Source organism: Lutjanus erythropterus, chromosome 9, assembly GCF_056507025.1.
Source record: "Lutjanus erythropterus isolate fLutEry1 chromosome 9, fLutEry1.hap2, whole genome shotgun sequence".
Taxonomy (NCBI): domain Eukaryota; kingdom Metazoa; phylum Chordata; class Actinopteri; order Lutjaniformes; family Lutjanidae; genus Lutjanus; species Lutjanus erythropterus.
In genome coordinates, this window is record NC_139325.1 from 25,158,557 (window position 1) to 25,185,233 (window position 26,677).

Consider the following 26,677-nt stretch of genomic DNA (forward strand, 5'->3'; position numbering starts at 1 on the left):
TCTAAGTTCTGTAAGGCTGTTCGTTGCTCGCCGCTTTTATGGGCCTTCTTCACAGAGGACATTTTGACAGCGCAAGTGTACATAATAAAATTAATGAATGATCTCCAATTAGTTGCTTCAGTTTCCTGGAAGTGTACATGCTGGCTCTCTGTCACAGATCACTGGCACACTTGAATGTTATTAGTAACACTTGTGCTTTTCCTGCTATGACAAGTCAAAATGTCTGCTGTGAAAAAAGCCCGCTGTATTGTTATCTCTTCATTTTTGAAAAGGTCCACTCACGTTTGTGCCTCATACATACTCTGGGACTCATGTGCGGCCAGTCCTTTTTTTTTTCCTGAGGGTGGAGCTGTTCACTGTTATTGATTTCTGGTGCCACCTTCTGTTAACTTCAAAACACTTGTGACAAATGTACAGTGATTAAAGCTGCCAATACACTGGATTTATTATATATCATAGTGCCTCTGAAACTGGGATCATTATTACAAATATGTTGTGTTCTACAGTTTATATATGTTTAGGAAGATTCTTTGATAATTTATTGATTGTTATCAGCTTGTTTTTGTATGTTTTCTACTGTCTGAGTTAATAATCAAGCAGAAGTGCCAGAACTGTTTACCCCAGAAAAACAGTGTAAACACAAGGCTGGGCAGGTTTGAATTTTCCGTCACACACTAGGAACTTTATCTCTACAAATGCACTTAATTTACTAACCTTTTTGGAGACTATGCTTGTATGTAACTATTAAAGGTTTTATATGCAATTACTGAATCACCTCATCATTTTACACCTTTAACAGGACAAAACTAAAAATCAAGCAGATGGAAATCTCTCAGCTTTATTTCAACCTTACCACATCTACAAAATCACATACATTTTTGTTGACAGTTAAAAAAAAGGAAGTACAATCTTTTTCTCATTTTGCCATTTTCACAATTTAGTCAATAATCAGACTGTAGGTTAGTTTAAGGCTTTAAATGCAGAGCAAACATGAAAAAAATCACAGTTTTTAAGGTTCAGTGATGTTTTACAGCAGTTATCAATATAAAGTCATGAAAACATTCAGCCATCTTTAAAGTTCACCCCAAAATCCAAAACTACATGTATGTCCTCTTACCTGTAGTGATATGTATTCACCTCATTTTGGTATGAGACGCTGAGTTTTGGAGACACAGGCTCTAGAGATGTCTACCTTCTTTCCAATATAATGGAACTAGATGGTACCCCCAAAAATTAATTTGAAAAGTTCAACAGTAATGTCCCTTACAGAAATCAGGATCTGGTTACACAAGATAATCCACAGACCCTGTTCTAAGCAGTTTCAAGAGCAGTTTTACAGACTACTTTCTCTCCATGGTAGAATCTACTGGAACTAGTTTTTCTCAGCAGTATAATCGACAGAAAGTAGTTCCTATATGAAACTGCTCACGACAAGGTCTGTGCATTACCTTGTGTCACCGGGTCATGTTCTCTAGAAACAGACATCACTTTGAGCTCCACCAGCAGAGTGCAGTTTAGTTCCCTTATATTAGAGAGATGGCAGACATCTCTACAGCTGATATCACCCAGACTCTGCAACTCACACCAAAACAATGTAGATGGATAAACAGCACTACAGGTAAGAGGAAACATATGTATTTTTGATTTTGGGATCAACACAGACACGATCAGACACGAGAACACAAACAAAGCATACAGAACTGATATGGAACAGTGACCAGGTCAGTCAGTTTTTGGTTCAGAAATTGATGCAACAATCAGCAAAATAAAAGTTTCACTGATTTACTGAAATAATATAAAACAATGAGCAGTACTTTAATAGAATGGAAGGCAACTCTTAGTTTTCAAAAGGCCTCTTACTTTTCAAGTGAGGAAATTTAAACAATAATGATACTGCAGCTCCTGTGCATATTTCTTCATAGGTCCAGATATGGCAGACAAATGACTAGATTGACAAAACTCACAACAACAGGTAATCGTATGACCTCAACAATACATACGTTAACCTATTATTCGAGTAAACAAACATTCTAATAGCACCAAATTGTTACATAAGTTATCTCAGCGCCCTTTTCACATAAAGCCAGACTAGACTGTACAATATTACAGATCACAGAGCTGTGTAGACGTGCTAACAGCAAAAAGCAATGGATGTAAGCGCTGGCTGCACAGACGATTAAAGGATAGGTTTGCATTTATTGTAAGTAATTAAGTCTATTGTAGAACAATACATAGATGCCCATTTGAAACAGCGTTTGTGTGCTGCATTCCTCATGATCAAACTGGCCATTAAGAGATCTGTTCTTAATGCACTTCCAATGTAAGTGATGGGGAACAAAATCTACAGTACTGACTGCAGTGGACTGTATTGCACTGTGCAAGTTGACTTGAAGACAGTCTTGAGAAAATGTGAACCTGTCTTTTAAATGCATGTGAGGCTGTTGGAACAGAGGTGATATTACAGACTATTGCATCAATCGTATTGTTGACTGTACAACATCAGTCATAACCAAAAATCTTGGTGAGTACAATTTAGACCATGTAGGTCAAAAACAACCGCCAAGAATATATTCACTGATTTCTTAGAAACAAAAAAGAGGAATTTTAATTTCAGTCAGACTTTAAAAGTTGAGTAATGTTGTTGCAATTTCTTCATCCAAAACAAAAATGAATTATATATAACTTGTATCAAAGTTATTTTTATAAGTTTAATGGATTTATATTATAACAATAAAAGTCTAAGGCCAACAGTCAAAAAAGCCAGAAGTATTTTTCTACAGTCCTCCATCTTAGAACAATCAGTGTTCTAAATGTTCACAGTGTTGAATCTTCATCCACTGGAGATGAACATGATTAAGAAAAGGTCTTAAACCTTAGCATTAGCTTAGCTTAAATGTGGATTAATACTGTCAGGATTTAAATTAAACATTCTTAATAAAAAGTATACCATAATCAGGAAAATCAGAATCAGGAAAAATATTTACACCCAAAGGAACAATATATACTAAAAACAAAGTCTCTTTTAGCACTACAAGAAACAGAAAATTGAAGTGTCTTAATACCAAAACCAGAGGATATCTCTTTGTGGTACTGATTTTGTACATTTGCATTGATCTGTGCTGAGAACAAACGTTACTGTCACTAGCTGTCGGCTATGAACTGAAGGACTGTAAAATGTGTGTTGATGTTCAAAAGTGCTGAGAGGTAAAAGGTAAAAGTTGAACTTAGCTTGTGTTGGTGTGAGCACTTATAGCTGAGATGTGGTGGCCAGGTGGAGCATCTCGTGCAGGGAGCTGGAGAAGTTGTTGAATAATGACACGGCATCCGTCTCACGGCAAGATTTCCACGCTGAGATGGAGATCACAATCCTAGAGGACAAAATGACGCCACAGTGTGGATATGATTGCAGATGAAAATGCAGGAAAGGTACAAACAATTTCAAACTTTCAACTGCTTAATGAACTCTAAGGCTACAGTGGAATATAGCCAAAACATACAAGTACAAAGCCCTCTCTAGAGCCACTGTTTGGCTTGTCTGTTCTGGGCTACAAAACTCAGCCAGTGTTTAAAGGGGTTTGATTTGGCCAAAGTTTGTAGAATATAAGTTTTAACACCTCATGCAGAAAACATGACAGTTGGAGCAAAAGATTTTCAGAAGAGGAAACAGCATTATGAAAAAGATGCTTGAGTTTTGTCTGCCCACCTGTCATCTCTGATGCGGTAGAAAAAGCCATAGCCGTGGTGCACCATGGGAGCCACAGCTCCCAGCACTGTGGTGTAGCCCACCAGACTGGACGACAGTACGAAGTTACCGCCACCACCACTGCAGACACAAACACAAGTCAGTTACAGGCAGACAGACAGAAAATCTCAGGTCTTTCTGCATCTACACCTGATTTTCGATGTTGCAATGGAACTACATTTAGCTCAACCACTATGGGAAGTTTTTATCACACTGATATTGGCCTATCAGAATCCAAAAATGGATACTGTTATCCATATTTGAGAATAACAAAGTTAAACTGGCAAAATTTATAATGATTCCTCAAATTTGGTTTTTAAAAAGTTGTGAAAAAGTTTTACATTTTTAAATAAATATAATATAAACGTTAATAAAAATATGTTGTTAAAAAAAACATCTTTTCATGACAGACATTTTGAGGTGTCATAGTAGGTGATGTCTTATGATGCTTTGGGGCTTTCTTTCTATTTATGTGAAAAAAGTTTTGAAGCTTCAGGACTTCAAACTCAGCAAACATGGTGAAATCTGGTGGCTTGTAACAGCTTTTCAACAGTGGGGCCAAACCACCACCACAACTCGCTGATATGAAGTAAACTTTAAAAACTGTCAAACTGAATAAGCACTAGTGATGCTTGAAACTTAGTATATATTTTTCATTTGACATGAGTCATAATTCATAATTCACTGAATTCTGTTCAGGTGAGCCAGTTCCAGTTGTTCATTTTAGCTCTCTGGAATGGCCTCCTGGGATGTTGTTAATGTTATCAATTACACCCGTGCTTTCCTGCTAGAATTATTTTAAAGTATGCTGTTAAAAACGTACACATATATACAACTACACAGACATTGGTCTTTGTATCATACATTAATATTGCCATCATATTGGACCAGTCAAGACTGGTGAGATGCAACTTAGAAAAAATAAGCAAAGAAAAAAAGAAGACCTTTTTTGTTTTTTTACTCCATGTGGATCTTAAACCTTTATATAATATAATTCTAACATGACTCATTGAAATTAGTTGAAAAATAAATGCTATAGTGGTTTTTATCAAGACAACACCCAGCTCCCCAGTTTCCATTTATTTGTTCACATGCCAGTCTTGCCAGGACCAATATGGCAGCAACACTGATGAATCACAGCAACAAGCAGAAGCGGTCGATGCAGTGTCTACATGTCTATGAGGAAAAAAGGTTTACACATCTTGATGAAAGTGGATTTTGGGGACAGGGTCCAGAGCATGTTTGTAGACACACGATGATATAACCAGTAGAGACACACTGTTACAAAGAAATGCATTAGCTTTACAGACAGTACCTCCTTGCATAGAGGGGATCCATGAAGAGGTCTGGAGTGGGATGTCCCTCCTCTTTGGCAATAAGGTACAATCCAAGAAGATGCCGGTCAAAACCTGGAAACAATTTCACAAAACAACATGAATTAATACCAAAGAACCACACGTCAGTGCTTCACCGAGTAACATCTAACATGTAACCCTTGGCCACACAAACATTGGTTCAAGTTGAATATTCTGTTGCTGTATCAACCTCTACTGACACAAAGTTCAATAAGACTGTTACATTAACATCATAACTGATATTACTGTATTGCCATAAAAACATTACATATACATTAGGTACTGTTGTAATTATAGTTTTTTTTTATTATGGTTAATTTGTAATTTGGCAACATAGCTATCAGTGTACTGCTAAAAAGCCAGCCGTTATATTGGCTGTCTGAGGCTAATGTGTTGTAAATAAAATATTATTAAGTAGTATTCTAATTTACTGTTGGGCTCCCTGTTTTATGTTTTTGTTGAGTTTTCTTGTAAACAAACAAAAACTATGTCTACGTTTAGTGTCTCTTCCAAAACCGGGTTGTGTAAATCCTTTAGATTCAACAAATGTTGAACAAATACATGTTCTTCTTCATAAAGTAAAAGTAAAGGTCAACTACATGTACAATTATACAGCGAGATTCAGTCTCAGGATTTAAACCATTCTGGGATGAGGAACAGTGGGCAGATGTTGAGAAGCTGCTGGGCAGTGCCTGAAGAACATCTCCAGTGAAATCCAGTGCCTTGGTCAGGCATACTGACTGGAGAATTGACTGAGCATACATGCTTTTGATGAAGACCTGCAGAACCGATTTTATTTTAAAATAATTTTAGGACTGTCACGAGTACCTTCAGTGAGAACTTCCCATGAATACTGAGCATACTTTGCTATTATTATATAATTATGAGTCTAATGAGAGATGAAGACAGGAGGGGAACATCAACTATGGCGTTATATCCAATATTGTTTTCACAGTTTGGAAATTGCTTCCAGTAAAAACATCAAAGGCCAACTCCTGTCTCTACCGTCACTGTCTATGACAGGACAGTGACGGTAGAGGAAAAACAATTTCCATGCTTAGACAGAGTGGTCTCACAATTGAACAGTAGTATGTAGAAGTATTGATCCTGTAGTATGAAAAAAAGTAAACTAACCTTTTCCTTCCTGGGCTTCAGCCATCAGTTTGTTGTGTTTCCGGAAGGCCAGCAGCATGGCTTTCCTTTTGGCATTAACCTGATGAAAAAATGTTTATGTTCCATGTCAAATAGTCAAAGACTGCTTCCACCTCCTTTGTTTGAGTGATTTGGCCACAGTGCACGGTTTCAGACATAAAGACACTCACATCACATGTGGGGTCCATCATAGTTTTACACCAGTTCGCAGCCTCCTGGGTGCAGGGTCGCATCGTCTCTGTCCTGCCGTGGTAGAACATGCGAGTCATCGCTGTCTCATAACAACTTCCAGACCTGAGAGGGGTAAGAAGAGACATTCAGGCTCATTCACTTCTTAAACATCAGTTTAGCATGGTCAAATTATCCAGTCCATACTTCTTGTGCATTCTGTAATAGGCCAGTTGCATCGCTAGTTGAACGAAGGTGTCTGGATGCAGCTTCCTCTGTTTGATGGTTGCTTTTCCAAACGCTGTAAAGGCATAACACACAATCTGCAGGTCCTGTGTCTGTAAAACCATAGACAGAGTGGACAGTCACACAGCTGTAATCATCGATAAGTCACTTAGTATCAGGCTTTTTCTGGTATAGTCTGGTGTTTATTATAGGCTCACCGACTCCAGGTATTGCAGTTTGGCTTGGCTGATGTCATTCTGGGCTTTTTCGTCCACAGTAAACACCAGCTCTTCAGGAGGAGGTATTGGTCGGACTGTGTCTGAGCCCTAAAAAGTAAAGTGGACAGATACATTTAGAGAGAAATATAATTAACAAAAACCATTTCAATTTATGTGCAGAATCAAGTAAAAGTATATACTTACCTTCCATTTGCCTTCTGTGGCTTTGACTTGCTGATCCAGATACCAGCACAAAGAAACCAGTACCATGGCATCATATGGTGCATGCTGCAAAACAATTTGATTGGCTCTAGTTTAGTTAATTTGCACAATAAATAAACAAAATATACAACAGATAGAAAAGACAGGAGTTGCAGCACAGGAGAGGAAGAAAACCTGAAAGGTTTTTCCAGAGTCTTCCACTATTTAAAAAATGCAATACTGCTCGTCAAAGACTTACAAATATCAGTCAGACAACAAAATACTATTAAGGCCATGTAACATAAATTTGCTGCATACACAAGACACACAAGCAAGCATAGAGAAGTAAAGAAAAGAGAAAAGGAAACAGACCTATAATGAATAGAGAAGTGCAACCAACAGAGACAGCTTGCCATAAGGTTTAAGACTAAATGAGAAATTGCTTTAACTGTGTCCTAAATGTTCCCAAAGAGGATAATGATTTCAGTGTCAGATACAATTAATTCCACAACTGTGGACCTCTACATTTTAATTTTAAAGACAATAAGATAAATGGAAATGACTGAATAAGAGTAAATGTCTGAAGGTTAAATAAAAAATATGAAATGTAGCTGGGAGATCCTCCAGAATTTTTTGAAAACAGGGTAATATTGGGGGTAAATTATTGGGGTCACCTGATTTATAAAGTGGAATAAGTCTGTCAATTTTAATCTTTAATCTAATATATTTTTCACCCCCAAAGGAAACATTTTGAAATTTGCATGATGTTAGTTATTTGCATTTGGACAACAACTTGTCAAGACACCAAGATGAGCAGCATGAAAATCTTGAATTTAAAAACGTGTCACACAAGCTTCACAGTGTGTCTCTTCTAGCATGACAAATACAAACTCACATCACAAGTGGATCCAAAAGTTCCATCTGCAAACACAATTTGATTGTATGACTTGTCACCCCAGCGAATGGTGGGGTTGCCAATAAGAGCTTCCACGGTCAACTGTACAAAGAAAGTCAGAGTCATGCAATCAGAAAAATGACTCTTTTCTTTTAAAAAACAGCCAGTAAACAGAAATGTAATCACAAATGATTCAGCAGCCCATACATTTGTGTAGTTCTCTGGAGTGGAGTAGGGTTTCGTTTCATCCAGAGATATGATGAACAGGCTGCTCTGGATGGTCTCCAGGATGGTCTTATTGTGTGGATCAATATTTATTAGATGCTCCCTGGCCTGCAGAGACAGTAAAAAAATAAATGCTGACTGCACTGATCCTCAAGCATGCTTCTGTAATGTGAGATTTTTTTCAGAAATATAATCCATAAGTCTCCAAATGTAGCATCCCTACCTTCGCCCAACGCGTCCTCTCCTCTGAGGTGAGAGCGCTCACTCCGTCTCCCTCTGGCTCTGCGTCACAGCGATCTTTCACATAGCTCAGCTGCCTGTACAAGTAAACATATAATAGAACATGTTGAACCCTGGGTGCCCATTATATATATATATATGTGTGTGTGTGTTTGTGTAGTCATGAATGAAAAATAGCAGTTGTTTCATATTTTGATTTTATTACTGAGTGGTCTGTTAACTTGTAATCACTACCTGAGTAGTTCTGGAGGAGTGAGAATCTGTCCATCACACAGTGCATCAAATGTGAAGATCCGTCCACGACACATCACTACCAAATGGGACGGGCATGGACCCTCACTCTCTGTCACACAGCACAAAATGCCCATTACACAACAGTGACATGTTAGCTGAAACAGTGGACTCAGAGTGCACACATATGTCTAAAGGTTGAAGATAAGAGCTGAGTTTATCCTACCTGTTTTGAAGTAATTACGAATGGTGTCCTTCTTTACTCCAGGCACTTTGCATGTGCAGAACAGCATTCTGAACTGGTCCATATCTAATGCTGTTTTGCCAGCTTTTTGAGGAGCCAGTCTCTCCCTAACACATACAAGAAGAAGATAAATCCCAACAAGAAATTACATATATACATGACTTCATGTGTAAAAAGAAAAGCAAATTCTGCTTAACACACCACAAAAACAAAGCCTTTAAAAAATGTGTGTGAACATATCTTACGTTCGGAGCATGTCCCAGTACTGTAGTGTATGCCACGTTGCAATACTGGCCCTCTGTAGATGAGTTCCCTCTGCAGGAGGCCAGTAGTGCTCCAGGTAAGGTCCCGGGCCGCTAAAGTTCACATTCAGCTGAGAGGGGATGCGGACCTCCAGATACGCTGTGTCTAACCACCATTCTTCCAGCTGGGATATTAAAAAAAACAGTCAGCTACGTAAAACATCCATGAGTGATAAAGATCTGTAACATCAACAACAGACATTTACAGCTCAGTTACACACCCAGTTTTTCTTTGTCTTGGCTCTCTGCAGTAACTTCTGGTGCAGCTCTTTGCCAACACCCTCTTGAAATTTCCTCACAGTGTCCACTGTAGCCTTAAACTCCTTCTCAGATGCAAACGGACGAACTGATGGAGAACATGGGAGGGCAAAATTAGTCAGTCAGTCAAGTAAGAGCACCAGCTTCAGGTCACTGTGAATATTAAGCATCTTCTGTTGTGACGAGCGTGAGTGGGTTTAATTCAGCTTGTGCAAATGTACAAAATATTTACATATACAGCTAATAAGAGGCACACATACTAAAGACCCATTGAATTTCACATATGGTTAACAAAAATTACAGCACCTCTAAGCAAGGTAGGGAGAAAAACTGTTGCACCTGTGACACGGATAATCCTTGAAGGCATATTTTGACAAAAATATTAATACATCCATTCAATTTCCAAAACTTACAAGAACTCATTTTATCCTAATCCACATCAGGAGTGTAGAAGGTAAATGGGAACATGCTTTTAGTCGTGTCTTATTTACTGGCTAGATCCACCAGGAACCAGAGCCAATCCAAAGATAAGTGGCTAAAGGGCAAAATTACAGGAAAACACTTCTCCCACAGTACAATCTGTTTTTTATTACAAGACAGACAAATAGCAGTAACAGCACTGCACAGTTAATACTAGGTTGAATTTCCTTGATTATTTACAGCATTTTTGAGTAAATATTTGAAGTCTGCATGTTAACATTTACAAAACCTGAAAAAATAGTAACTCAATGGCAAAGAATGTTGTACAAAACTACTATTCTACCTGCATCCAGGTACTTAGAAAGGCTCGTCTCCAGTGACGGGACAGGGAGGGGTGGCAGGCTGTTTTGGTACTGGAAGGTCCGCTCTGGCGGAGATGCTGACAACTGATTAGCCATTTCTTCTCCCTGAAATACAAATGTAATGTAGTCCAAATGATAATTGCTAGTATCTGTCATATGTATATATGTCAGTACATTTTAGATGCAAATAATAGCCCAACTTGTTTGGAGAAATTAATGATATGAGTTACTGGATTCAGACAATATTTGTTTTGAGATTTGACAGCTTATTTCACATGTGTTTTATTAACATGGAAATGTGTCTAGTAAGGTAGAAAATGTGCAGTAGTATTAATAACTGGTCAGAGGACTAAAGGGCAAATGCAAATGTTTTGTGAGTAAATGTAAGTGAGGAGGATTCAGCAACCAACCTGTCTCATTGTTTTTGTTTTTGTTTTTTTTTCTGTATTTCCGGATACACACTGTATAACTGTTTATGGGTGCCACAGCTCGGTACCTGTGACAGTAGCTCTAATTTCAACCACAGTAATAAACAGTATGCAATTCATACAATCCGTTATCATTAAAACATTAAAGCTAAAACCAATCTAACGGTACTTTTACTGAGGTTATTATATCTCAAGAGACAGCCTTCTTAATACTTGGTGAAAAGAAATAGACAAAGAGATGTTGTGACACTCCATAGGTTTATTGTGAAACATTAATTGTTGGCGTTGGCTGTGTTGCTACCTGTACCACAGCCACCATAATCCCTTTTACAACCTCAAGCCTCGATATGTTATTAGTAACTAAAGTGTGATTTTCAGTGGCCACTTCAACACAAATAGACTACTTAACAGCTTGCTGAAAACGGTCAAAAATAAGTTTTTACTCGTTTATCATCAATTCTAGCGAACTGTTAGGAAGCTAGCTAGTGGGATAACAGCGCACTAGCTACTCTCTTCTACGGTTACTGGCTGGTTAACGTTAACATTAAACTTGGTCTAAAAATGTCCTAGCTTTCTAACATAGTGTCTCTGTCTGCTTACCTTCGTCAGGATATGTTGACGTTAGCTTGCTGTTTCAGTCTGCTGGACGATGGAGAGCTTCAGTGTGCTGTTGTCCTCAGCAGCCGCAGCTCCTCTCCTCACCTTTACCCTACTAAACTGAACTGTCCCGGTGCCAACCCAAACGATCTACTGCGCATGCGTATTACACTTGACCTACATTTTATTTAAAGCAAGTACACTTTTATTCACATTTGGGAAGTTATTTAAAAAAATCATAGATTACGAGATTAATGTACAGTTTTAAATAAAGAGACAATGTGAAAAAAAACAAACACTTTTTTTAAGTGCATTAATGTTTTTACAGCAATCACCATCTCATTGTGAACATCCAGCCATCTTTAAGTTGACAGACTTGAGAACACAAACAGAGTCAAAGCTGCATAGTGTACAAAACCCATACAGGGCAGTGACCAAGTATGTCAGGTTTTGGTTCGATGTAACAATCAGCAAAACAACAGTTTCACTGTTGTAGTGACATAAGACAATACTATGTACAGTAGTTCAATAGACTAGATGATAAAGACAAACCCCTAGTTTTCAAAAGCCTTGAATCTGAATTCTTCATTTCTTTGGAGTAAGCAAATATAAACAACAATAATACTGCAGCTCTTGTGCATATTTTTACATAAAAAAAACATAAGTCCAGATATGGTGATGATGCCAAAAAGCAATGACTAACAACACTGGCTGCACAGCTGATGAAAGAATAGATAACAGAGTGAAAAACATTACATTATGGCTATGGCATAAGGCAGGACCACTGAAAAACACTGGACCATAGTTATATGATAATTTGATATGCGTGCGTGTGTGTGTGTATACATAAGAAGGTGTATTGAGTGTCTTTCTTCAGTCGGATCGTGGGATTGACTCGAGTTTGTTGGTGTTGCTGACTTGGAGAACACGCATAAACTCTTTTGCGGCTGATTTTGTTCTTCTCCAGTAAGCGTTCTTTTTGTCATCATGTCTGACTCAACAACACCTTTGAAGACAGAGATTTTTCTACAGGTTTTGATAAATGAGGCTAGATTATTTCGGCCCATTTTCAAGCTTATTTTTGTCATAACAGCTCCTGTGTTCTTCAAGGTAAAATTTCTTTTTTTGTCAATGGAGTCTTGTGGCTTTGAACAGAGCAATATAATTGCTGTTTCTAATTAAACAAAAAGGTTCTTATCCTATAACTTCTTTCTTACTTCTTTGCATAATGTTGACACTTACAATAACAATCTGAGCCTGGTGGTGGCAAAAATAAATACTTTTAGTGGACATACTTTAGCAGGCGCACAATTGCCCCCAAGGATAAAATTGCTGCCACTGTAGACTGAGTCATGGCTGGCTGGCATCAAAGGTGGCTGACAGGACTAATTCCAAAACTTTTGGTATGTATTTGTTTTGGGGTCATTTAGACCCCAAAATATGTAAAAAAAAATAAATAAATAAAAATAAAAAGAATAAGGCAGTGATTCTAGTAGAATAATGAAAACCTGAGAAAGAAACAACTACTAGTTACTTTTTTAAACAGCAAAACCTTTGGATACCACTTAGTGATACTGACTTTGTACATCTGCACTGATCTGTGCTGAGAACAAACATGATTGTTACTAGCTTACAGCTTACAGCTGTTAACTGAGGGGTTGTAAACTGTGTATGTGTTAATGTTCAAACATGTGCTGAGGGGTAAATTTGTCAGTTAGTCTGTTACTCTGTCTGCTGGTGTGAGCACTTATAGCTGAGATGTGGTGGCCAGGTGAAGCATCTCGTGCAGGGAGCTGGAGAAGTTGTTGAATAGTGACCCAGCATCCGTCTCCCGGCAAGACTTCCACGCTGAGACGCAGATCACAATCCTGGAGGACAAGATGACAGTGTAGTGTGTATATGATCGCAGAATTTAAAACTTTTAAATGCTACTAACAGCACTGTGGACTATAGCCTGAATAGTACAAATACTACAAGTATGAATTTGTCAAATTAAAAAAAATAAGAAAATATAAAATTATCCTGCTTATAATGACAACTGGACTGAATTAATTTGTTGTTGACACTGATGAACATAATTATTTGAAAACTGTTTCAAGAACTAAGAAAAGCAGCCTTGATTTTGGCTTGACTAGAGGCCATTTTTAAAATCAGTTTATGTAAAGGGTTTGATCTGCCCAAATTTTGTAGAATTTTGTGGTAATTATTCACCTACTGAAAGCATTACAACTGAAACAAAAGATTTTCAGAGGAAAAAGGGCATGCTTATGCCCACCTGTCATCTCTGATGCGGTAGAAACAGCTATAGCCATGGTGCACCATGGGAACCACGGCACCTAGAACTGTGGTGAAGCCCGCCAGACTGGATGACAGTGTGAAGTTACCGCCACCACCACTGCAAACACAAACATAAGTCAGTTACAGGCAGACAGACAGAAAATCTGTACAGAAACAATAATTATACAGTTCAGTTTGTCAAACATTTATCAGAATATCATTTATCTTTTATATTTATTATATTGATTGAATTTGATCTTCAGAATGTTGTGAAAAACAGGTAAGAATTTTTACATTTTAACAGTATATACAAAATAAAGTAAAATAAAAAAAAACATTCATAAAATGAAAACATACGCAGTACCTATAAAGTGAAACACAACACAACTAAAATGTGCTAAAGTTGAATTAGGCAATGGTTAAGTGTGTGTAATTAATATATATATATATATTTTTTTAGGTGAGCCAGTTCCAGTTGTTCATGTCTGCTCACTGAGATATCAGTAAAGTTATCGGTTATATCAGTACCTTTTCTGATTTTACTATTTATGTGAAAATATTCTACTACACAACTTGGTGAAAATGAATTTTGGGCCATTTAAATTTGTAAATCAATGCAAAATCAGTCAAAAATTAGCTTTGCAGATGGCACCTTTTTGCATAAAGGGGATCCATGAAGAGGTCTGGCGTGGGGCGTCCCTCCTCTTTGGCAATAAGATACAGTCCAAGAAGATGCCTGTCAAAACCTGACAACAATGTCATAAAATAACATGAATTAATATTATCAATATCATCTAAACAACATGTGACACCAAGTAAACATAAATGCTTCCAGTGTTCTGCAAGCAGCAGTTAATTTCATTTGGACATTCTGTAACACAAAACATATTTTTGGTCATAACTGAAATATCAAATATCATAAAATAAATGACAACATTTTATATCCAAAAAGTCATAGGCCTACTTCAGTATGATATAATACAGTCTGTAAAAAGAGTCTTAAAGTAAAGACAGCATGTTTTTCACTGGAAATTATTCACTGGAATCACACGTCAATATAGTGATAACTTTCATTTTACCAAAAAAAAAAAAAATATATATATATATATATATATATATACACCCTTAATACCTTTTATTAAATTCCCTTAAAGTCTTCAGTACACATGTTTTATGAGTCTGGACAGACATGGTTGTGAATTGCAACATGACTGGTTGGCAAAGGCAAACAACTACGCAGCTATTCTCAAAAAGAGTGTTCAAACTACTGAACAGCCATATGTAGAAATATTAACCATGTAATAAAGTAAACTAACCTTTTCCTTCCTGGGCTTCAGCCATCAGTTTGTTGTGTTTCCAGAAGGCCAGCAGCATGGCTTTCCTTTTGGCATTAACCTGATGGAAAAATGTTTATGTTCCATGTCAAATAGTCAAAGACTGCTTCCACCTCCTTTGTTTGAGTGATTTTGCCACAGTGCACGGTTTCAGACATAAACACACTCACATCACATGTGGGATCCATCATAGTTTTACACCAGTTTACGGCCTCCTGGGTGCAGGGTCGCATCGTCTCTGTCCTGCCGTGGTAGAACATGCGAGTCATCGCTGTCTCATAACAACTTCCAGGCCTGAGAGGAGTAAGAAGAGACATTCAGGCTCATTCACTTCTTAAACATCAGTTTAGCATGGTCAAATTATCCAGTCCATACTTCTTGTGCATTCTGTAGTAGGCCAGTTGCAGCGCCAGTTGAACGAAGGTGTCTGGATTCAACTTCCTCTGTTTGATGGCTGCTTTTCCAAATGCTGTGAAGGCGTAACACACAGTCTGCAGGTCCTGTGTCTGTAAAACCAGAGACAGAGTGGACAGTCACACAGCTGTGACTATGGACAAGTCATTTAGTATCAGGCTTTTTCTAGTATAGTCTGGTGTTTAGTGTTGTAGATATGACAGTATATACAGTATATTGTTTTAATATGGGCTCACCGACTCCAGGTACTGCTGTTTGGCTTGGCTGATGTCACTCTGGACTTTTTCGTCCACAGTAAACACCAGCTCTTCAGGAGGAGGTATAGATCTGACTGAGTCTGAGCCCTAAAAAGCAAAGACAACAATGTATGAAAAAAGTGGACAGACACATTTGAAGTGAATTATTATTAAGAACTATTTCAATTTATGTATAGAAGTATATAGAAGTAAAAGTCAGTATTTACCCTCCATTTGCCCTCCGTGGCTTTAATTTGCTGGTCAAGATACCAGGTAGAAGACACCGCCACCATGCCATCATATGGTGCATGCTGCAAAATAATTTAATTTGATCTATATTTTTTAACCCTTTAGGAGTTATGGTTTGAAGTTTTTACATAGTAGAATTATTTGCTTTTTGACAGGAACTATTTAAAACATCAAGATGAACAGAATCTTGAATCTAAAAACAAAACATGCAAGCTTTCACCTTGTGTCTCTAAAGTCTTCTAGCATGAGATGCATACAAACTCACATCGCAATTGCATCCAAAGGTGCCATCCGCAAACACGATAAGACTGTATGATTTGTCACCCCAGCGAATGGTGGGGTCGCCTACAAGGGATTCCAGGAGCATCTGTGTTGAGAATTACAAAGTCATACAATCAGACACCCGACTCTGTTCTTTAAAAACAGCCCGTGAACAGTTATGCCGGGCTCAGAATAAAGGAGTTTTAATATCCTTACCGATTTTGAAATCAGGTTACGTGACAGAAATTCACAGATGATTTTCTCTCTAATCTCAAACATGCACAGACTGTAAAATTTCAAAATAATAGCATATCAGACATTACAGGATATAATTAAGAATATTTTGCCAGAGGGAGCACAATATCTGTAGATCTCATTGGGAAGCTGATGCAAACAACAGAGAACGGCATTGTGCAATAACTTGCCGAAGTAAAGCTTTGCAGTGAGAAAAAACTAAAGCAGATGGGTAAATGAGTCTGAATTGAAAAATGTCTAGTGAGGCATGGCCAGCATGGGTTGTCTGTTTCTGTCTCCTTGTAAACTTCTCATTGGCAATTGTGATGCAGCTCAGAAAGTACTGACATAATCATCAAGATTTTTACTCATAAATATCAAACAATGCTTGAAAGTTATGGCGACCCTGATGACGCTGCGAGCGGGTCAGGTGGTTTAAGAACGGATCTATAAACCCCTCACATTACCAGATAATTTGGGCTAAACATCAGTACTGACCAAGGTCCCGGCCACCATTTCTCCTCTGATTGTCGGGAGGGGTGAATCTGAGGTAAATCATCCCAAAACTCCTGTAGTCTGAGCCCAACTTAAGTTATGCAATGATAAATTATTCAACTTTGCGCAGCCCATACATTTGTGTAGTTCTCTGGAGTGGAGTAGGGTTTTGTTTCATCCAGAGATATGATGAACAGGCTGCTCTGGATGGTCTCCAGGATGGTCTTATTGTGTGGATCAATATTTATTAGATGCTCCCTGGCCTGCAGAGACAGTAAAGAAATAAATGCTGACTGCACTGATCCTCAAGCATGCTTCTGTAATGTGAGATTTTTTTCAGAAATATAATCCATAAGTCTCCAAATGTAAGCATCCCTACCTTCGCCCAACGCGTCCTCTCCTCTGAGGTGAGAGCACTCACTCCATCTCCCTCTGGCTCTGCGTCACAGCGATCTTTCACATAGCTCAGCTGCCTGTACAAGTAAACATATAATAGAACATGTTGAACCCTGGGTGCCCATTATATATATATGTGCGTGTGTGTGTGTGTGTAGTCATGAATGAAAAATAGCAGTTGTTTCATATTTTGATTTTATTACTGAGTGGTCTGTTAACTTGTAATCACTACCTGAGTAGTTCTGGAGGCGTGAGAATCTGTCCATCACACAGTGCATCAAATGTGAAGATCCGTCCACGACACATCACTACCAAATGGGACGGGCATGGACCCTCACTCTCTGTCACACAGCACAAAATGCCCATTACACAACAGTGACATGTTAGCTGAAACAGTGGACTCAGAGTGCACACATATGTCTAAAGGTTGAAGATAAGAGCTGAGTTTATCCTACCTGTTTTGAAGTAATTACGAATGGTGTCCTTCTTTACTCCAGGCACTTTGCATGTGCAGAACAGCATTCTGAACTGGTCCATATCTAATGCTGTTTTGCCAGCTTTCTCAGGAGCCAGTCTCTCCCTAACACATAAAAGAAGAAAAAATCATGTATATATATTTTTCTGATTTAGTGTAAAGAGGAGAGCAAACACACCACAAAAACAAAGCCTTTAAAAAAATGTGTGTGAACATGTCTTACGTTCGGAGCATGTCCCAGTACTGTAGTGTATGCCACGTTACAATACTGGCCCTCTGCAGATGAGTTCCCTCTGCAGGAGGCCAGCAGTGCTCCAGGTAAGGTCCCGGGCCACCAAAGTTCACATTCAGCTGAGAGGGGATGCGGACCTCCAGATACGCTGTGTCTAACCACCATTCTTCCAGCTGGGATATTAAAAAAAAACAGTCAGCTACGTAAAACATCCATGAGTGATAAAGATATGTAACACCAAAAACAGACATTTACAGCTCAGTTACACACCCAGTTTTTCTTTGTCTTGGCTCTCTGCAGTAACTTCTGGTGCAGCTCTTTGCCAACACCCTCTTGAAATTTCCTCACAGTGTCCACTGTAGCCTTAAACTCCTTCTCAGATGCAAAGGGACGAACTGATGGAGAACATGGGAGGGCAAAATTAGTCAGTCAGTCTAGTCAGAGCACCAGCTTCTAGTCATTAATCATCTTCTGTTGTAACGACTGCAAATTACAGAATAACACGTCTCACACTGTAAGGTGTGGTTATTTCTTACAAAGGGCAGAAATATTTATATGAAGTCTGCAGAGAGCAGCTAAGACCATGTCCAACTTTTGGTAATAATTTACAGTATTTGTTTGTGTAAATGTTTTAATGCATGTTAACATTTAGAAAACTTGAAAAAAAGGGTAACTCAAAGGCAAAGAAGGTTGTACAAAGCTACTATTCTACCTGCATCCAGGTACTTAGAAAGGCTCGTCTCCAGTGACGGGACAGGGAGGGGGGGCAGGCTGTTTTGGTACTGGAAGGTCCGCTCTGGCAGAGACTCTGACAAGTGATTAGCCATTTCTTCTCCCTGAAATACAAATAAATGTGCCACTGACATGTTATTATTATGTCATTGTAATTTTATTATGACGTGTGACTATTTACTCTTGCTTTATTATGTCCATTTGCAGACATATTTCACTTATGGGCCTACTATTTCATATTTATACTGCAACAGTGCACTGCTGACTGACTACAATAATCTTGTGCAATACCTGAACAGTGCAATTAAGATGTGCAAAAATAAAGATATTGCTGGTTTATAACTGTATATTACTGATTTAGAAACTAAGGCACATACCTTCAGATATTGTTACTGTATATATTTTGTCTTATTCTCTATTATTGCCATTTTGTCTCTGTGTATATTTGGTAGTGGATTATACGTATTTTACACTTTATATCTTTTTATATCGTTTTCTATTCCTGAATGGGAGCATCTGTAACGTGAACATAACTTTATTGGTCCCCCAGGGACCAATAGCCATTAGCCAAATCAAATCAAACTGCTTCAAATGAGCTAATTATCTGATGGGTGTAACTTAACATTGAGTTTTACCGATGCAATGCAAAAACTGCTCTCCTCTGCAGCTAAATTACCGCTCGTCAACAATAACGTCTGACCTGAAAGTTAGGTTTAACTGTCTCTGTCTGCTCACCTGCTTCAGGATACGTTGACCGAGGCTACCTTCAATCAGCGGGTGGGTGAAGTGAGTTGTTGTCCTAAACTATCAAAGTCAAAAAACGTTCCTGTGGGTGCAGAGGCCTCCAAGACACGCAAACTACATGATACACCATGCAAGCGATTGAAATTGGAGTTAGTTTCGCCACAAAACTACTTGGTAGGGTTTTGAAAAAGATGGTTTGTGAAACGAGTACGTCCACCCAGGAAATTATTTCAGGGGGCGTGTCGTGTAGCGAAGTGGATGGGTCATGTAGTTTACGAGACTGCAGATTGATGGGAATCCCAGATCCACGAAATATCTCGCGAAATTGACAATTTTTAGACAAACCATGGTCTTTCTTTAATCCTAGCCAAGTGACTCTGTTCCTAAACTTACGCAGTGCTTAACTCTACATTTGTCTCGTTATTAACATGATTCATTTGTGTAAACACATACCACTTATCACAAATCTCGCGAGAATTTAGCAAATCTAGGGTTCCTATTCAGACAACCAAAAGTAGATCAGTCTGCAGAGTCACAGTGGCCACAGGAACCGCCCAGTATATGATACACCACTCAAAACAAGTAGATGTAGACACCAAAATTACTTTGAAATGTTTAGGGAAAGTGTCAGAAAACATTTTTGTAGTAAAAAAAAGAAAGAGAAGAGCGGAGAGATATGTGCCCTGTGCAAGACTGCAACTGACTGTCAGCCCGGCAAGTCGCGAAGCGCATGCGCGCTGCACTTGACCTAAATTTTACCAGTGAATGAGACATGGTGAGTTTGTATGCTGCAGAGAGGTGAGAGGTGGATTCAAGGCAGAGACTGTGGTTACAACCAAAGTACCAAAATAAAAACTAGAAAATAGAAACTTGAAACAAACAACTTGCTCATAAAGGGAATGTATAAAATAAAAATAGAAAATAATTCATGTGGTCACACACATCCACGGGTTAATGACATAGTAAACCCTTTTTCAACAGCAAATCTACATAACATTTGCAAATACACTATATAACCAGAAATATATGGACACCCCACGCCACATACTTTTGTATAATTTTTGTCAGGCTCTCTTTTTCAATGTTTAGGACTCCAGCCATTAGTTTCAATCAAAAATGACCCCCCAAACTATAGATTCACATTTTTCAAATCTGTGTTAGAACAATGCTTATGTGCCCACATGTGCACTGAACCAGGTTTCACTTGCTGTAATAATCCCCCTGTTTCTTTCTAATGTGTTTCCATTGTAAGTGATGGGGAACAAAATCTACAGTCCTTGTTCTGATTCATACATTTATATATTCAATTGCCAAGTTATTAGGTACCCCTGTCTACAGTCCTGCAATAAATCCTGCCTGCATGAAGCTGTAATATTAGATATATAGTAGTTTTAAGGGAGGCAGTTTGTGGTGCTGTTGAACTGATGGTGACGGGTGTTTCTATAATTATGTCCACCCCATTTATATCGTTCAGCGTAGGCTAAATAAAAACAAAAACAAAACAAAAACAGGTCAGAAAGTGGTTTTATTTTCAAAATGTGTTCAGTAGGTTCACATTTGACAGGATTTAGTTTGTCCTGTTTGAAGTGCACAGGTATACAGTATTATTGCTGCAGATATGTGAATTACAATAATAAACTACATAAATTAGATAAAATATCAATTAGCAATGCATAGAAGTTGTTCAATTGTATAAAGTAATGGGTATAATCTATGTTAAAAAAACAAACAATGAAAAGAGGTCACACAAAATATTAAATTACACTATTATCCTGCATCATTTTGGCCTCTGAAAGCAGAAGGCTACTTGTTATATAGACAGCAGCATTGTTTTAGTAGTTGAGTTAGTAGACTTGTCGTTTTTGCATTAATTCAGCCTCTTCGGTTCATTGCGAGCCCTACATGCCATATTTGCTGATGATTTCTTTTCCCAGTGTGATGTAGGCTGACATGGCATCATCCGTGGACATTCCTGAAAGAACGTGTGAATACAAAATATTTGGATTAAAAACAAAAATCCTCACTAAGATATTTGCTGTTTTTACCTGAGGTCAGCTGGTCAGTTCACCACTTTAGCCCAGACTGAAATATCTCTGCAATGACTGGATAGATTTCTACTAACTTCTGTACCTGTCTTTCTGTTTTATATACCTACAAGCATTTCTAACATGATGTTAGCTCACCTTTCCTGGAGTTCCAGGCATCCCACTTGGCTTTTCCTTTCAAATCCACCATTCCTGGTTTATCTACAGTTGTGAAATCAACCGAAGAGATGAGGAAATGTTCAGAAAATTAAAAAACAGTACATGGAAGTGACCAATAAAATAAATATCATGTTATATTAATATTACACATAATATATAAATAATAGAAGTTGAATTTGACTGATAGGATTTTTCTTCTCAAAATTTCTAGAGATACTGTGATAATATCGTTACTGTGAATTATTTTGTCCACGATAATCGTATAGTGAACATCTGATATCGTGACAGCCCTAAAGTGATTCTGTTTTTCTGCATCAAGTCGTACCGATGTTAATGTCTCCAACAATTGCCTGCTTATAAAGGCCGTACAGGTCCAGCAGCTCCTGGTCCGTAGGCCTCGTCTTCACCTTCTTCACATCCTCTGCAATCTTCTCAAACTCGGCCTGCAGGAAATCAATAGGAAAAAAAGAAACTGTCAAGTCACTCTTTGTATTTCTGATAAATTATTCAAAACCTAGCTATTATGTTTGCACAGGGTTATAGAGTTCTGATCTTTGCCAAGTCTGACAGCAGGGGTGGATCTACCATTAAGAGATGTCTTGCCACTCCAGTTTTGGACAATCTAATTAAAAAATATATGAAAAATTGTGTCTGGTTGGAAGTTTACAACAGCAACACCCCAATGTCCAAATGCAATTGAATGCAGCAAGAGATGACCTCCCCGTGATTTAAAATATATTAATTTGAGGGGCTTTACAAGCGAATACAGATATATGCGATTGTTTGTAACTACTGACTTATATGTGTCACCCCTTAATGTCTCCATGCGACCCTATGAATATTTCTCCTGACCCTCCTCTGTCTGACAGATGAACCAGACTAAAGCATGTGGTGCAGTGGAAGTGTAGAATCTGAGAATGTGCATATTAATGAATTACAGACAACTCTGAATAAGAAATCTGAACGTAGTATTCTAGTCATAGCGCAGAGCCTGGGAAACCTATTGTTTGAGACAAACAATGGGCTTTTATTCCAGACTCTAGAGCTTTTGTGCCCACTTGAATAATCTACTTTACAAAGGATCTGGGACGGAACAGATAATTATAAACCATCGGAGACCCTTTTAGGATGGACAGAAAACACGAAAACCTCAAACTTTAAACTTTAAAATTAAATGACCCCTTTAATGCTACAAAGATTAATCTCTAAATCTTTACTACTGGTCAAAATTGCTTCACAGTCTCCATTCAAGTCGAGCCAGATCCCGCGTGTTATTCATAATCCTGCATGTGCTAATATTTTATTGTCTATTATTTAGGTTTAATACGTTGCAGCTGTAGTTGCAGCAGTATAAATACGTTTGGACCCGCTTCTCTTACATGTGCCCATCCCACACTGTCAAAGATGGATGACACCATGTACAGTAGATGGCGTGAACATCCTACACCCGTTATTCATTTCATAGCGATCATCTGTAGGCTACACATATACTGCTGAATAAAATGAGAACAAACGCAGTTGACAATTTACCTGATGAGACATGTTCGCAGGTGCAGCTCCGTACTTCGGATCAATATATTTTCTCTGTCGGCCTGACGGCTCTTCGCAGCTGTAATTTGCAGCACAGCTGATCAATGCAATAATGTCTGTCAGCCAAGCAGAGACCTGCAGAGGCGGGAGCAGAGAGCTGCCGAGGAGCTGATTGGCTGCCTGGCACGGACCCACACACACACAAATACACACACGCACATTATTGAAATACTGACACTAAACCAGAGTATTACATTTTAAGATTCTCTTTTATTTCATAATGTATTTCAGAGGGAAATCGTAGTGTATACTGCACATTTTTCTGAGCCATGGTTATTCAGCAATTTTTGAGTTTAAACAAAGAAACACGGTTTTATTGGTTTATGTGCTTCAATTATTGAAAGTACATTTTTTTAAATTATTATTATTAAATAACATTAAAAAAAGATAATTTTTCCTGCATCCTATCAGGCAAAAAAAGTAATGACAGGAGTGCATAGAAATCAGAGATTACAGTCCTTATTAAAGTAATTACTGTTCATTTATATATATATATATAATAAGTGAATAAAAAATAAAAATAAATAAATGTCCCTTTTTATGTGCATACACATATATGTATGCACATATATATACACTCACGCAGACACAATAGAAACAAACAAAAAAAAGAAAAGAAAATCATATATACAAAATGAAACAAATTATAAAGAAACAGAAATTAAAAATAGCAAGCTTTAGCAAGCAGATAATAAAAACATTTTTTTTATCTGCTTGCTAAAGTGTTCTATAAATAAAGATTATCATTATAATGTCTGTTATAAATTGTAGTTAGAAGGAAAACATCAACCCACAACGATGAAAAGCATGAATAGCTCAAAATCCAATTATAATGAGTAGCCTGTTTTACTTTTGATAGCACACGTTTATATTTTTAGGCTGTATGCTTTATTTAAGTAATATCATGAATACAGAACTTGAAACTGACCATTTTTTACATTTTGGTATTGCCAATTAATTCAGCACAGGTTTAACCTATTTATATAGTATCTTTCATATACACATGCAATCCAAACTGCTTCAAATAGCAAAATTAAAACAACATAGATAAGAATAAAAAAAAAAACAACAAACACTGAAATAAAAAGTAAAAATTCCGACAATAAACTTTTAAAAAGCAATCAATAAAAATCAGTACAAATAAATCAAAGTCAGTAGAAGAAGTAAAAGTAACCACTTATGAAGGACGTTAAGACGTTAGATATTTTCAGTGTCTCCGTTATAATCAGTGCCACACATGCATCATGAACACGCTGCAGTACATTGAGCCATAAACGTCGTACTACTCGTTGACCGCTGGTCGGCGCTGCGCTGTTTTATTTTTTTGATAAATAAAGTTATTTCAATTCAAACAAAATGGCGGCGCCCTGTGGTCCACCCGTGCTGATGGACTGAAACTGTGAACGGAGCACAAATTTTAAAGCTTCTGCTCCGTTAAAAGTGAGGTAAAGTAACGAAATGCCACTTCTGTTTGTCAAATACGTTGTTGACTGTAATAATGTTGCTATAAGAACAATGTGCAGTGTTTTTATTACAGCTGACGAGTAAACGAACATCACTTGGTGAATGCTGCTCTGGTCATTAAACACAACTCTTGTTTATTTTCTCCTTCAGAGACACAATAATTAAACCACAGGGAAACATTGCATTGGATCATAATAATAATAATAAGTTATCATGTACTCTAAATGTTGCATGAAAATGCCCCTTAAATATAGTCAGTAAAGAGAAACCGTTTGTATAATTTCAATACAACGATTAGATTATAAAACTTAGGGTTGTAGAAGATCATGAGAGTTGTGGTTCCTTCATCCTTAAATTTGGCCCTTTTGCCTCCTCCAACAATGTATTTTTCCTATTCTATATTTATTTTAATGTTTTAGCTTCATTACTGTTTTATGAAGGTGTTTTTAATCTTTAATTTGTCCACCTGTCAGCATCCCTTTGCTCTGTTAGGCACTTTGCATGTTCCTTAAAAGTGCTATAAAATTAGAAGATAATTATATGGTTTGAGTAAGGATGCCAATAAATATGTAAAGCAGTAACCTAATATTATTATTTATTATTCTGACAATTATTGTTGGTAAATATGGACTATAATAATATCTGATTTAATAGATTGTGTTGAAACATTTAATTTAAAAAGCTGAACAAAATAAAATGAACTAGTCAATGCCCTCTGCTAGAAAAACTATGAAAAATATTTCTGAAAAGAAAAAATCTTTTTACTCACTGACAATAGTATATATATATATTGATCAGGTTCTACTGTACTTGTTACATAAATGTATTTCTTGTTAATACTTGATTTCTTGTCTTAATTTCAGCTGAGGTATGGCCACTGCAGGAAAACCAGCTAAAAAGGAAGTCAAAAGGTATATTCCAACCAAGACATCCTTCACCTCACCCTTCACCCCAAAATGGAGCCCTCTTCCCCAAAAAGACAGGCATTTCATCCTGAAAACCCTTAAGGACAAGCTGGTGTCCATAGGTCTTGAGAAGAAAGAGGTGAAAGTATTTGGCCCGTGGAGGAAAAGGAAAGAGCAGAAACCTGCTGCCACATCAGACCCTGTTCCCCAGGTGAGCCAGGACGCACCGGCGCAGCAGCAGTCCCCCAGAAATGGCTGGACAAATGTGCCAGCCAGAAGACAGCTGGCCATCGGCATCAATGAGGTCACCAAAGCTCTGGAGAGGAACGAGCTCAAACTGTTGTTTGTGTGCAAGTCTGTGAAGCCAGACCACATGACGAATCACCTGATAGCGCTGAGTGTGACGAGAGGCGTGCCGGCCTGCCAGGTGCCTTGGCTCAGCCAGACCATGTCAGAGCCACTGGGGCTGAAAAGTGTCCTGGCGCTGGGGTTCAGACAGTGTGCATCCAAAGACGACGAGGTGTTCACGGACACTGTTGAGGCCATTACACCTAGAGTGCCTTCGCTGGATGTTGCATGGCTACAAGGTGCAGCAGACACTGCAACACCTGATGATACTGCTGACATGGAAGAAGAAGAGGAGGAGGAAGAGGAGGAGGAGGAGGAGGCTGGTGAGAAGAAAAAGGCACAGAAAAGGAAGCTTGAGACTGAACCTGAGGAGGTCACAGAGTCGCCCTCCTTCTGCACTTTACAGCCTCTCAAAGTAAAAAAAATAGTCGCTAACACTGCAAAGAAAAAAAAAACAATGGCTAAGTCATAGCCAGCCAAAGGAAACAGAAATTCTGCTTGGATTAAAAAACTCTTCCTGTGTGTTTTCATGGTTTAGTCCAGTGGTTTCAGTTGATTTTTGGCTTTTGATGACTTAAAATGAGACTGACTGAGACAGACTGTACATGTGACCTCACAGGATATAGCTTTAGCGTGGACCACACTTATTTCTTCCCACATTGTTTCAATTTAAGGATTTTTAGAGGCCCAAAGAGGTGAAAATAGCTTGTATTCCAAAACAAAAATGTGGGGTTTTTTTTCTCCTTTTCATCCTATCTATCATCTTATGTGACACTTCGGGTTTATCTTCAAGCTGGGATCCACTATTTGTAGTTATTCACATA

At 38.0% G+C, this 26,677-nt stretch overlaps 4 protein-coding genes across 4 annotated transcripts; 1 reads left to right on the top strand and 3 right to left on the bottom strand.

Moving 5' to 3' along the window:
- Positions 1–3,236: 3,236 nt before the first annotated feature.
- crot (carnitine O-octanoyltransferase) lies at positions 3,237–11,421 on the bottom strand. The gene is made up of 17 exons (XM_084726840.1): positions 11,267–11,421; positions 10,220–10,343; positions 9,420–9,544; positions 9,142–9,323; positions 8,879–9,003; positions 8,656–8,764; positions 8,405–8,498; positions 8,164–8,289; positions 7,957–8,058; positions 7,065–7,148; positions 6,861–6,968; positions 6,625–6,755; positions 6,420–6,543; positions 6,232–6,310; positions 5,058–5,151; positions 3,704–3,823; positions 3,237–3,368 (listed from the first exon to the last, which is right to left on the bottom strand). Exons 2-17 carry the CDS (start codon positions 10,332–10,334, stop codon positions 3,248–3,250), a joined length of 1,839 nt encoding a protein of 612 aa, XP_084582966.1. The 5' UTR covers positions 10,335–10,343; positions 11,267–11,421; the 3' UTR covers positions 3,237–3,247.
- A 1,482-nt stretch (positions 11,422–12,903) lies between these two features.
- LOC146321601 (peroxisomal carnitine O-octanoyltransferase-like) lies at positions 12,904–19,565 on the bottom strand. The gene is made up of 17 exons (XM_084726842.1): positions 19,334–19,565; positions 18,579–18,702; positions 18,137–18,261; positions 17,858–18,039; positions 17,615–17,739; positions 17,392–17,500; positions 17,143–17,236; positions 16,901–17,026; positions 16,039–16,140; positions 15,752–15,835; positions 15,525–15,632; positions 15,250–15,380; positions 15,045–15,168; positions 14,857–14,935; positions 14,193–14,286; positions 13,539–13,658; positions 12,904–13,131 (listed from the first exon to the last, which is right to left on the bottom strand). Exons 2-17 carry the CDS (start codon positions 18,691–18,693, stop codon positions 13,011–13,013), a joined length of 1,839 nt encoding a protein of 612 aa, XP_084582968.1. The 5' UTR covers positions 18,694–18,702; positions 19,334–19,565; the 3' UTR covers positions 12,904–13,010.
- A 1,283-nt stretch (positions 19,566–20,848) lies between these two features.
- On the bottom strand, positions 20,849–23,234 carry acbd7 (acyl-CoA binding domain containing 7). Its single transcript, XM_084726841.1, has 4 exons — positions 23,077–23,234; positions 21,872–21,989; positions 21,526–21,588; positions 20,849–21,314 (listed from the first exon to the last, which is right to left on the bottom strand). Exons 1-4 carry the CDS (start codon positions 23,086–23,088, stop codon positions 21,241–21,243), a joined length of 267 nt encoding a protein of 88 aa, XP_084582967.1. The 5' UTR covers positions 23,089–23,234; the 3' UTR covers positions 20,849–21,240.
- Positions 23,235–24,467: 1,233 nt separating this feature from the next.
- rpp38 (ribonuclease P/MRP 38 subunit) lies at positions 24,468–26,586 on the top strand. The gene is made up of 2 exons (XM_084725706.1): positions 24,468–24,581; positions 25,464–26,586. Exon 2 carries the CDS (start codon positions 25,471–25,473, stop codon positions 26,323–26,325), a length of 855 nt encoding a protein of 284 aa, XP_084581832.1. The 5' UTR covers positions 24,468–24,581; positions 25,464–25,470; the 3' UTR covers positions 26,326–26,586.
- Positions 26,587–26,677: the final 91 nt, after the last annotated feature.